Below are 11,652 nucleotides of genomic sequence, written 5' to 3'. Positions count from 1 at the left end.
ACCCACCCCAAACCCCCAAACCAAGGACCCGAGCACAAGCAGTGCCAAGAACAGCCGTTCTTGGAGAAGGCTGCAGCAAAGCCTCCCCTCAGCAAGGGGCTTCAGCCCTGGAGGCAGGCAGGATGGAGACCGGCGATGTTCCAGTGCAGATGGGTGGCATGAGCAGCCCTTGATCGCAGACAGATTACCCACTCCTCTGAACCGAGGACCTCATGCAAACACAGGTACATCTGCAGGACCTTTCTGCAGGGGATGCGCTGCATCAAGGTCTCATCCATCCTTGGCGGGTAAAGTGGGGAGAGATGAGCAGGAATAGGCAGGGGCTGGATGTGGGGATGGAGGCAAATGAGTAGGGAACAGAAGAGGCAAGGGCTGGCTCAGCACACAGGGAAAGCATCTCTGAGGACCAGGGCACATGTGAGCTGGAGAAGTCAGGGCGAGTACCAAGGACCAGTTCAGGGAGCCTGGGCTTGCTGGGGAAGGGTCAGGCAGCAGCTGGGGGCAATCCTGGCTGCTAAAAGGGGAGGGGGAGGTGTTAGCAGGGGCAGGGATTGGAGTGAGAGTGAGGGAAGCTGGGTGGAGGGGAAAAATTGTTTGGGTGTCAGCAGAAAATGGCAGGGTGGGAGATCTGCTGCAGTGATTCCCTGGGGGCTGCTGCCCACCCAGAGGAGAGGCTCCAGCGGGGAAGGGCTGAGGCCGACCAGAGCATCTCCCAAGGGCGCCTGGCAAGTGAGGGAGAGTAGGGACTGGGTCTGGTCTGGCCCTGGGTACCACGGGTGCTCCTTGCCTGGTGCACAGCCTGTCCTCCTGCTGAAAGGTGAGTGTGTGCCGCAGGGCCTGCACAGCATCACCTCTAAAAACAAAAATTAAATGAGCTTGTTTTTTTTTTAATTCTGGGAATTGATGCAGTGGAATTTATCAGACCCTCTACCTTTCTTCTATTTCCCCCTCCCCTCTTTTTTTTTCCTCCCTAATTCCCTTCCCTTCTTCTCTTGTTTTTCCTTTTTATTTGCTGCCTCTTCCCTCTAAGCCTGCCTCTGAGCCAAAACAATTTTCATGCATCCAAGGAAGGATCTGCCATTAGTGCTGCTCTGCCTCTCCTCTTAGTTAGGATATATTTAGCCATCGCCTTGGGTTTCTTCCTTTTTTTTTTTTTTTGTTTCTTTCTTTTTTTTTTTTTTTTTTTTTTTTTTGCTGTTCAGTGGCTTTAAAGAGCAGGTGCTGGGAACAGAAAGAGAAGATTAAAAATACCTGCTGTCAGATACAGCTCCCTACGCAGATGTGCTCCGGCGCTGTGCGAAGCAAGCACGTGAGCTGAGTGGATAACAGCTGCCCCTCGAAAAGCTCATTTGTAATTCTAATTTTTTTTTTTTATTATTATTTCAATAATCTCTTTCCGCACTGCTACAAATTTCCAGAGCAGCTATTTCCTCTCATGCTTCATGTGAAGGGAGCGTGTGGTTTTGCTGGGAATCGATTAACTGGGGCGAGGGCCTTCTGTCACACGGGAGCCACCAAGGGGCGAGCGCTGTGGGTGATGCCCTGCCAGCACCCCTTTCCCCATCTCTTTTACCTACATCTGTCCTTAAATGCAACCAGAGCTTAACAAGTTCCCCCTTTGCACTCAGCATCTCCCCAGTTTCACGCAGATGGCGCCGGGTCGGGCTCCTGGCAGCCTCTGCTGAAGCAAGGCAGAGGCCGTGCAGTGCTGTCGTTGGGTTTTACGGCTCCTGAGCACCGGCTCTGCAGTTCCCCATCCGTTTAGGAGGAATCGGCTGTCAGGGCCCTCGGTGAGCCTGCCTGGCCCACATCTTCTGTGATGCATCTTCTCCTCCTCCTCTTCCTCCCTGCCGTTTCTGCATCCTCACCTTCTTATTCCACCCAAACTGTACAAAAATACACAAACACCTGGTACCAAAAACTCTCCTCAGAGCTTGGCTGTGCTTTGGTGCACAGGTCCAAGGATGCTGTCCCCAGTCTCTCCTGGTTTCCCAGCCACCCACCTCATGTGTGTAGTTTTGGGGCTGAAAACTTCATTTTCTGCTTTTCAAGGTTGCTGGCACTTCACAAATACAAACCCAGAAACAAGAACACCCTGGGGCTGGGAGGTTTTTGTGTTTGGCTTCTGATGGGGAAGCCGATAGCTGTACCCCGGCAAACGCCGGTGCTGCACTGGCAAAAGGCGGCTGTGGGTGCCTCCACAGGCCAGCCATCTCCCGGTCCAAGCATGTGGGGTCCCCCAGGACCACCCTGCCTGGGTTGCCAGGACCAGCCTGGTGCAAACAAAACGCTGAGGGAGCCTGTCCCTGTGGATGGGAGGTGGGCTTCGTGCTGGCGAGGTTACGGGAAGGGAGCCCAGCCCCAGGCGTTGCAACACAAATGAGTTGTTTGGATTTTTTTTTTTTGGTGTTCCAAAACAAGGACTGATAATAGAGGCAAGCAGGCTGGAGCCGCGGGAGGCTGCTAAGCTAAATGAGACAGGAAGCACGTAATTAAATTAGATACAGAGCGGCATAAAGACATATGAGTACACATACGTCGTTGGGCTGAGAGGCTGTTGCATAACCCTGCTGAAGAGCTCTGTATTGTAAAATATTGCACCCACCGCATCCCACGCGGGCGAGCTGCCTGTCCTTGAACAGCCTCTCCCACCCCATCCAAGGCGAGCGTGAAAAATGCTGCCCCACCAGAGCGGAGCTGCCAGCCCGTGGCTTATGCAGGGGGCCGGTGGCCACGGCAGAGCAAGCGGAGGGCCTGTCCCAGCTGTGGTGGGAAGGATGTCACCGAAAAAGCCTCATCCTGTTCCTGGGATGGGATGGGGGGAGGACCCCAGACTCAGACCCGGATGCGTGGTGCTGGCACTGCAGTCTGTCCCAGAGCCATGTGCTGGTTTCAAACACCCAAGCGTGAGGCTCCGTCATGAGCGTGGCAGGGGTTCAGGTGGGATTTCCTTCAGCTTTGTGCATTTTCTGGCTGAGCAACCATGGTGCCCAAGAATACACAGCCTTTCATTGACTCTTTCACTCCCACTGAGGATTCTCAGAGATCTCTCCCTTGCTTGCAGGGACCAAGCTCCCACCGCAGGCATTTCCTCCCTTCTGCCTGAGCCACGCGCTTCAAAATTTGCTATGGAGGGGACAAGGTAAAACCACGCACGCCATTGCCCAAAGTGCTTTATTTCTATGGGTGGAAAGCTGTGGGGAGACAGGGGCTAAAGCCAAGTGGAGGTTTCCGTGGGCTGTCACACCAGGGCAGAGGTGCGCAGAGATTCTCCACTCTGGTTCACTTCACCCGTGCTCCTCTCCCATGGGCTGGGGCTGTGTTGCTGCCGTCCTGGCTCATGTTTTTGCCGTACGACTACATTTCCCCGGCTGCTTCAAGCAGCACGTGGCTCCCAGCGCAGCAGCCGTCTCAGCCACCGTGGCCTTGCTGCCAGAAGACATCTGTCCCGCTCCGTGTGTCTGCCGCACGTGCCCAGCATCCCAGAGGTTTTTCCTCTCCGCATAACCTGCTCAGGGGAGGCCTTGGACTCCGGGGAGGGCCACCAGAGCATCCTGTGACTGCAGACCTGTAGGTGGAAGAATGGGGTGCCGTGCGTAAGGACAGTTTCAAAGGGGAAAAAAGCCACAGATGAAGTCTGTGGCTTTTTCTAAGCCGTGGGAGGAAGACAGGAGTCCCCACTGCAGTTCAAGGGAGCTGAGGTGCTTTGTGCTTCTCCTAAAGTCCCATCCTGAAATCCTTGTGTTTGGGACCCCAGGGGAGCCTTCCTCCCTGGCCTGGGGCCGAGACTGCTGCCTGCTTCCACCTCCCTGGCACGGCTCATCTCCCAGGGGCAAGATGTGCCGGCAATGTCCCGCACGTGATCAACGCAGACAGTGAGGGTAGGAGACAACCTGAGCTCTGGACAAATGTCTGTGCTGTCTGCGGAGCTGGTAAGAGCAGGGACTGAGTGGGGAGGAAGGAAGAGGATGAGGAGTGGAGATGGCAGCTCTTGCTTTTGCCCTGGGACAGCAGTGAGCAGGGGTGTTTAGGGTCCCTCCCTCCCAGAGCCACTGACCAGGAATTGCAGGGAGGGCAGCTCTTTAGGGCTCTGTGTGATGCCAGCCTTGGCGTGGGGGGGGACCTCTTGGCTGTCATGGACCCCTCGCTTGTCACACCAGACCTTGGGGTTTGCTAGTGCGCCCTGTCTGACACTGGTTTAACCCTTGCTCGTCATCCTTCTGTTTTGCTGGTTCTGTCCTTCCCCTCCAGTTCCCAGCCTCCTCCCTGCTTTTAGTCTCTTCTTCCCACCTTTGGTTCTCATTAGGATCCACCTTTATTAGATGCTTCCCCACACTTTGCTCAGACTTTTGTTGATGTGCATTACTCTCCCCTTCTCCTCTCGCACCACAGATCCAACAGAGAATTTGTGATGAAGAAGGGCGACTTCCGCTAGCTCATGGGGCCAGACATCAGTTGTTGTGTATTCTGGCAGTGTAATTTGGGGGGAACGTGGACACATCACACCCTTCTGCTCTATCTGCAGTGCAAGGGGGTGTATTTCGTTGCCCTGGGGAGCGCAAGCCCTTCCCCCAGGCTTTGCATCCTCCCCTGGGATGCTGCAAACCAGCCTGACTCTGCCTGGGGAAAAGCGTGCTGCCGCAATGCCGCCGGGAGGGTTGGAAGTCCTCGAGCAGCGGGACGGAGCTGACGAAGAATCGCCGTGCATGACCGCGTCTGTCCTGTCCCTCTCGCTCTCCCCATCTGCGTACCCACCCGCTGGCGGTTACTCAGCAGGCTCCGCGCGTCGGTGGAAATGAGCCTGTTTTTTCCTGTTATCGAGGAAGCAGTTATGACTGTGATGCTCAAGGACAAGCCTGGGCCTCCCGCTCCCCCCGCCCCCCCTTAACAGTACAAAATAAACCTACCTAAGCCGTTATCTTCTCCAGGCGCTGCCACAGCAGCTTTTGGTTGGCTGGATGCTGGAGCGATGCCGAGTCCACGTCCCAGCCCTCCTGCCTCCCACTTGCTATAAAGCACAGCTCCTCTCCGCTTTTCCAGCTGACAGCACACAAGCGCGGGCGCAGGTGTTGCTGCTGCCGCCTGTTGCACGCTCCCGCCGCCGCCGTACGGACACGATGAGTTGCTGGGTGCCTGGGTGCCCAGCTCTCAGCATGTGCCGGGGGTTAGCTGCGCTCCCCATCACTTGCCTGGAAAGGTAAGGGGCTCCGCCACGCCGCAGTCCTGGGATGCAGAGGGTTTGCCGGAAAAAGATGCGCCTAACTTCGGAGCAGGCACCGGGCCAGCCTCTGCTGCTGGTAGAATTCGGGATGCAGACCGTGAGGAAAGATGCAGTGAAGGATGGCCTGGGTGATTTGTTTTGGCTGCATCCCTAGGAGGTAAAACATGCGGAGGGAGAGGAGGCTGGACAGGGCTGCCCGGGGTGTGTCCGGGTGGACAAACACACAAGGGCTGTTCCTCTGGCTCCATCCCTGCAGAACTTGCTTTAGGTTGACAGCAGCAGGACTATTGGACTATTTTTTTGGTCAACATGGTGAAAATGTTTAGCGACACGTTGCTCCTCCTGCCAAACACGGCTACAAAGCCCCACGCCGCCGGCTTGGCATTTAAACACTTATTTTTGCGCCTTGGGATGCCTGAACGAGCCTGCAGCACACAAATAGCAGCGGGGGGGACCCCGGGGAGAGGGACTCGATTTAGCAACAGCTCCAGCCGTATTGCCGCAGAGACCTCCGGGTAGGGAGGTGCCTCTGTGCCACCGCCGCAGAACCGCGGTGACGGGCAGCTGCATCCCAGGCTCTGGCAGAGCCGCCTCTGCCGCAGGAGCATCACGCTGTCACCGGGCTCGATGGGTCTCGAAGGCATGGGGTAGGTGGATGGTGCCACCGGGGAGCACAGCCATCTCTGTGGTGTGACTCAGGGGGCAACCCTTCCCCCCCCCCCCAAAAAAAAAAAAAAAAAAGCAGGGGGACTCTGCCGAGCAGAAAGCAATCGCTGTGTTTTTCCAGTGTTTTCAGAGCAGCATAGCACTGGCGGGAGAGGGGGATGGGTAAAGGAGCTAGGTGGGCTACAGGGGATTGCGGGGGCTCCAGCTGGGCACTCAGCAGCTGCTCTGCTACCTGCCCCAGAGGAAAAAGCTCCCCGCGCTTTAAAAATGCGTGCGGCGCGACTTGGGAAGCCAGCCAGAGGTAAGGGTCCCCTGGGCTTAATGCGCTGCTGAGCGTGGTTGCCAAGGAGCAGAAAAAAAAAAGCAATTGGGGGAGCATGCATTTAGTACATCAGAAGGTAAAGAAGCAGCTGAAGCTGAGGAGCGAGGGCTGCCCCTCGGAGCTGTGCTGGGTCTGTGGGGTGCAGATCCTGCGAGGCTGGGGGGGTGGCGGCAGCACTCCGGTTGTCCAGGCATCCCACCTCTCCCTTTCTTCCCTTCCAGAGCCAAGGACCTGAAGACTCGCTTAGGGATCCTGCTTCATAAACCGGAGCTGGGGCATAGGATCGGGACCTCCGGCAAGCTGCAGCTGGGCTCCAGGCGGAGGTAAGCAACGTCCCACCTTCGGGCCGTGACGGGTCCCCACGGACCAGGCTGTCCCGGGGGATGCTCCTGCCCATCTGCGCAGCAGAGAGGACAGAGCACAGCTCGCCCTCCCCATGGTCCCACCCCGGCAGGCAGGGAAGGCGGATCGCTTCCCAGCTCCGTCGATTATAAAATCAGAGGGGGGAACTGATGCTCTGGCATTAGGCACAAGGGAGCAGGGGCTTAGCAACAGGCTAGAAACCCAGAGGGCTCCCGCAGTTTCTGGTGTCTCAGACCAGTGCCTGGGACCCCTGGGGAATGCAGGCAGCATTAGAAACAAAATACTAAATATTGCTGCTGAAGGCAGGGTGTCTTCTTGCAGAGGAGGCTCTACTGGGCTTGTACCAGCAGAAAAGGGCTCTAGAGGGTACCCTGCCTGGCCAGAGCCGCACTATGGAGCTGAGGTCTGGGGAGCCCTCGGGGAGGGTAAAAGAAAGGGAGAAAGGAAAGAGAGCTCACAGGTAATGGATGCTGGGGTCTCGCTTTGGTTTCCTACCGAGTGCCGCTGCCTCCCTTCTCGCACTGTCTCCCATTAACTTGCTTCACTCAAGCGCTGCCATCCTTCGCCGCGGGGCAGATGTGTTGTCGGCAGAAGAGTGAGCCTTACGTCCTCTTGTCTTTTCCAGAGACTCCTCGCGAGAGGTACTGGAATGGAGGGAGTCCTTCGACCAGCTTCTGAAGAGTAAAAGTGAGTAGGATTTTGTGTTCTCCTCTTGGTGAAAGCGCGTAGGACAAAGATGCTCCCAGTGAGCAAGGGGGTGACTGTATGCCCAGAGCCAGCGTACGAGGAAATCTTGTTTCCTCCCCAGATGAGATCGTTTAGCATTTAGAAAGAGGCCCCTTTCCTGCCCTGACAGAGCTGATGCAGGGGTCTCGCTCCCTGGCTTGCTAAGCTGTACCCTTTTCTTCTGCCTGGGTGCTTTTTGTGGGGCACAGGCACTGTCTCGCAACCCCTTGCTGCTGCCTCGAGGCAGGAGCATCGTCCTGGGCACCCCGTGTGCGGCAGTCTGCCGGGGGTACGTCACGCCATGCCCTGACCGTGCCTTTCTCCACGCTCTGCAGCAAAGCAGCCACCTCCCCGCAGGCTTTTGCTGCTTAGAAACCTGAGTTGCTGTCCTCTGCCTGTCGCATGCCTCTGGGGATGGCTCTTCCACGTGGAAAAGGAATTCAGCTGCTTTCCAGAGTTACATGCAGCCATTTTCCCCTCCAATATTTGCTATACGATGGCGATGCGCAGGGTCCCCGTAAGCTGCTGTCTCCCTCTCCCCCATGCAGACAGCACCTCCAGACCCAGAGAGGGGACCTCTTCTGAGTCCCACATGTAATCCTCTCCTTAGACTGGGCTTTACAGCAGGTACACAATGCTAGAAGTGCCCAATTTTAATACAAAAGTAATTGTCTACCTTAAAAGCTACTCTGCAGCAAGACGAAGTCCTTCTATAGTGCTAATTTGGGGCTAGGCATATTTTTTTTTTCCAGCCTTCCTCATGTGCTGTGATGGCTAACAAGCACCTCCAGCTTTGTAACTTAATATATCCCCCCAGCCTGGCTCTGAAATCCTTGCTGCGATTACTCTCTCATACTCCTCAGCATCTCGTTCCCCTTAGATTTCAGCTGGGAAATAAAAATAAAGCCATTGCTGCTCGGTTCCTGCAGGCGTACTGATACCTCAGTGGATTTTTCCTTAGGTAGATTTAGTTATTTTCCGAAGCTGTAAAGAAAATACTCTGAAGCCTCATTACAGAAAGGTCAGATAAATAAAACCAAAGGATTACTTGTCTGTGGGAAAGGATTTTATTGGAGTCTAGAGGCCAATTAGCAGTGTCTCAGAGGGTGGAATTTGCCCATAGGGAAAGGAAATCTGCAGATGTCATGGTCCAAGCTCCCAGGGCGATGCTCGCCAGCAGTGCTCCATCTGGCAGCCATCCTCCTCTTCCTCCCCTTCTTCTGCCCTCTTAACTGCTCTTCTCTCCCCACCCCCCCCAGGCGGGGTGACGGCCTTCCACACCTTCCTGAAGACAGAGTTCAGTGAGGAGAACCTCGACTTCTGGCTGGCATGTGAGGACTTCAAAAAGACCCGGTCAAAAACCAAGCTGGCCTCCAAGGCCAACAGGATCTTTGAGGAGTTTGTGCAAAGCGAGGCACCCAGGGAGGTGAGAGCATTTTCTGGCTCTGTCCTGTGGCATCAAATAGGGTGGGAAAGGAATAAAAGATCCCAGTGGGTTTTATGAAAGTGGGAAGACAGGCTGTTGTTCATGAGAGCTTTCATTTCAACCTCGCGTGGTCTACCAACATGAAGGGATATAAAAGCTTGGGAGCATCTTCACCCTCATCTGAAGATGAAGAAAACAGTTTTTCTTCCCCCATGGGAGGGGAGCTAACGCCGAAGTTAATCTTTGTGGATGCTGCTTCCTTGCAGGTGAATATTGACCATGAAACCAGGGAGATCACCCGGAAGAATCTCTCAGGTGCCACCTCTGCTTGCTTCAATGAAGCCCAAGCCAAGACCCGCACCTTGATGGAGAAGGACTCCTACCCCCGGTTCCTGAAGTCCGCCTCCTACCAGGACATGACCAAGCAGGCCGCCAGCCATGGTGTCAGCAAACGGTCGCATACCTGACCCGAGCCCGAATCTGCCACAAGGGGACGAGCCGGGGGACCAGGCAGAGGCTGAGAGATGGTTTGCGAGGGCTGATGTCTGCGCGGTGGGGTTTTTGCTGACGTCCTGGTGTTTTAGGAGGATCTCCAGGACCTCAAGAGCTTCGGCTTCTCACCATGCTGCTGGGAAGAGAGGTCCTTCCTCCCCAGAGGAGCGGAGCGGGTGGGAACGGCTTGCGTGCCAGCATGCACCTGATGCCTCCCCTTGCAGCACAGCCAGAGACCTGCACTGCCGCAGGGACAGAAAGAAATAAGATTTGAGTTGCAAGCCTGGGAAAAAGAGACTGGATTCCCCTGAGCATCCGTAACTGCAGAGCTCCTGCCTGGTTTCAGGACCCTGCCTCCGACCTGCAACATCACAGGAGCCTGCAATCCCCGCAGTGCCTGGGGCAACCGCCCCAGACCTGTCCACAGGACTTTTTCTGAGAGAATGGCCAGAATTAAAGCCCAAAGACTACGTGGCACCTTCAGCTGGAGGGACCCTGCCCCTGCCTTCTCCTCATCCTGAGATCCTTATTCTGCCATTTCCTATGCATGCTCTGCATCAAAGCTTTCCACCTTCTTCCAGTGCAGCACACCCCTAGCAGCAACGTTTTTATCTCTCGCTTAAGCTACATGATCTTTAGGCTGCACATAATCTTAGGTCACATGAGTAACTTTTAATTACTGTTATCGTTATTTATTTTATCATTATTATAACATAAATATTTATTAGAAGAGCACTGCTCAAAGCATACACACGTCCCTTGCTCCAAGGAGCTTGTAAATTAAATTATTATTGTAGCACTGAGCATGCCTCCCACCTTTTCTGTAGAGTAACTTAAGAGAGATGACCAGACAGATCCGTAACACGAACAGGGAGGAAGGTACGCGAGCAGCAGCAGAGCGGGCTGCGGTTTGGGGTCTGCGGCGGCAGGTTTCCCGTGAGCTCGGAGGATGGTTGATGGCAGTAAAAAGGATGCTGTGCAGTCCATGCTCTTTCCTTTCTGCCCTTAAAGACGTGGACGGCATCTCACCAGGTAGGCTAGCAGCTTGTCCTAGACAGAATAGCGGGGTAAGCCAGGCACTTGGGTGAGTGATCCTATTGAAAACTTATTTTTCACATATGGATGCAAAAGCCTAGGGCTTTCTCTTGGTTTAAAATTGGGCTCAGCATTCCCTTGGCCAGTGAAACCAGCCTGCAGCCACAGCACTTTACCAGGAACCCGGGGAGCCAAGTGAAACAATGATGCGTGCCGTGAATTCAGTGTCTCAGGGGGCGGCAGGATGTTCCCTCAGCTCAGACCTGTGGGGTGAGCTCCTCAGAAAGCCCCACAGAGCAGGGATTCCTGGGTCCCGCAGCTACCCCAGAAAGCTGCGGATCCCCTTTGGCAGCAACGGTGCCAGCAGTCGGGTGGGTGGGTGACGAGGAGCCCACCAGCGTCCTGTGCTGGGTGATGGGGAACGTGCCACCAGCGTGTCCTATCGGTACAGCCTGGGGCTGACAGGTGTGACTCCATTCATCCCTAAAGACCAAACCTGGAGGTCCTTGCCCCACTGGTACTCACTCCTTCCCGAGGGAACCGCGTTTTGTCCCCTCCAGCATTAGCCGGAGCATGGGATTGCTCGGGCTTTTTGAGGCTGCTAGAGCAGAGCAAGGGACCGAGGAGTATGGGGATGTTATTCTGAATCCTCTTCCACTTTTCCCATCCCGGTTCTACCTCTGAGCCTCCGTGGGTCCCGGCTGCGTTTACAGGGAGATTCTAGCTGTTTTCTTATTTATTATTTATTTTTACAACTGGAACCACCTCTGTTGTGTTACTGACGTGAACGATGCACAATGGTTCGTTTTCATTGCTAACGCAATATTGTCATTATAAAATAAAATGTAAAGAGGAAAATACTGTGACAATGTGGGGTTTTTTTTGGTTGTGGGCTTTCAATTAATTTTTACATTCTAATTTTGGATGAGTTACAAAGCATACTAAAGCAAGCTGCTCATGTTGGATGGCTCAAGGGGCATTTACAGTCTCTTCAACAGTTGCAGTGTCAGGAAAAGGAAAGGGAAGACTTGTGAAGAGTAAAGCTTCATGTATTCGGCTTATTGAAGAGAACTGAAGAGCTCACAGCAAGAATGAATGCAGAAGTTTTTAATACATCAGTTGCCAGGGTGTTCAGTACTGTTTGTATTGCTCGCCCTTCTCCGAGCGCTTACAGGGCTGCAGTTTCCAGCGCCTATTTAATATCACTGAGATGCTGTTGTCCTAAAAGCACAGGAGGGTTCAAATTAGGGCTGCTGTTTGCAATGCCTGCTTTTGAGTTGCTGTCATAAATAATATTTGATTTTTGTCAATAACTCAGCCGATGACCGAGTTAATTTACAAGGGGGGGAAGCAGCTGGCTTCTAGAGGGGATATTAGAAAGCATCCTACCTCTGTTGCAGC

General features: G+C 54.4%; 1 protein-coding gene and 1 long non-coding RNA gene across 2 annotated transcripts; one reads left to right on the top strand and one right to left on the bottom strand.

Moving 5' to 3' along the window:
• Positions 1–3,156: 3,156 nt before the first annotated feature.
• Positions 3,157–5,038, bottom strand: LOC147599934 (uncharacterized). The gene is made up of 2 exons (XR_015259250.1): positions 4,908–5,038; positions 3,157–3,568 (listed from the first exon to the last, which is right to left on the bottom strand). It is a non-coding gene; the product is annotated as an uncharacterized LOC147599934 (long non-coding RNA).
• Positions 4,912–11,112, top strand: RGS16 (regulator of G protein signaling 16). The gene is made up of 5 exons (XM_010119069.2): positions 4,912–5,197; positions 6,431–6,532; positions 7,198–7,259; positions 8,558–8,724; positions 8,991–11,112. The coding sequence occupies exons 1-5, from the start codon at positions 4,959–4,961 to the stop codon at positions 9,189–9,191; spliced, it is 771 nt and encodes a 256-aa protein (XP_010117371.2). The 5' UTR covers positions 4,912–4,958; the 3' UTR covers positions 9,192–11,112.
• The last annotated feature ends 540 nt before the right edge of the window (positions 11,113–11,652 follow it).

This window comes from Chlamydotis macqueenii, chromosome 8 (assembly GCF_036417535.1).
Source record: "Chlamydotis macqueenii isolate bChlMac1 chromosome 8, bChlMac1.mat, whole genome shotgun sequence".
NCBI lineage: Eukaryota > Metazoa > Chordata > Aves > Otidiformes > Otididae > Chlamydotis > Chlamydotis macqueenii.
This window is presented reverse-complemented; position numbering and strand designations above follow the sequence as displayed.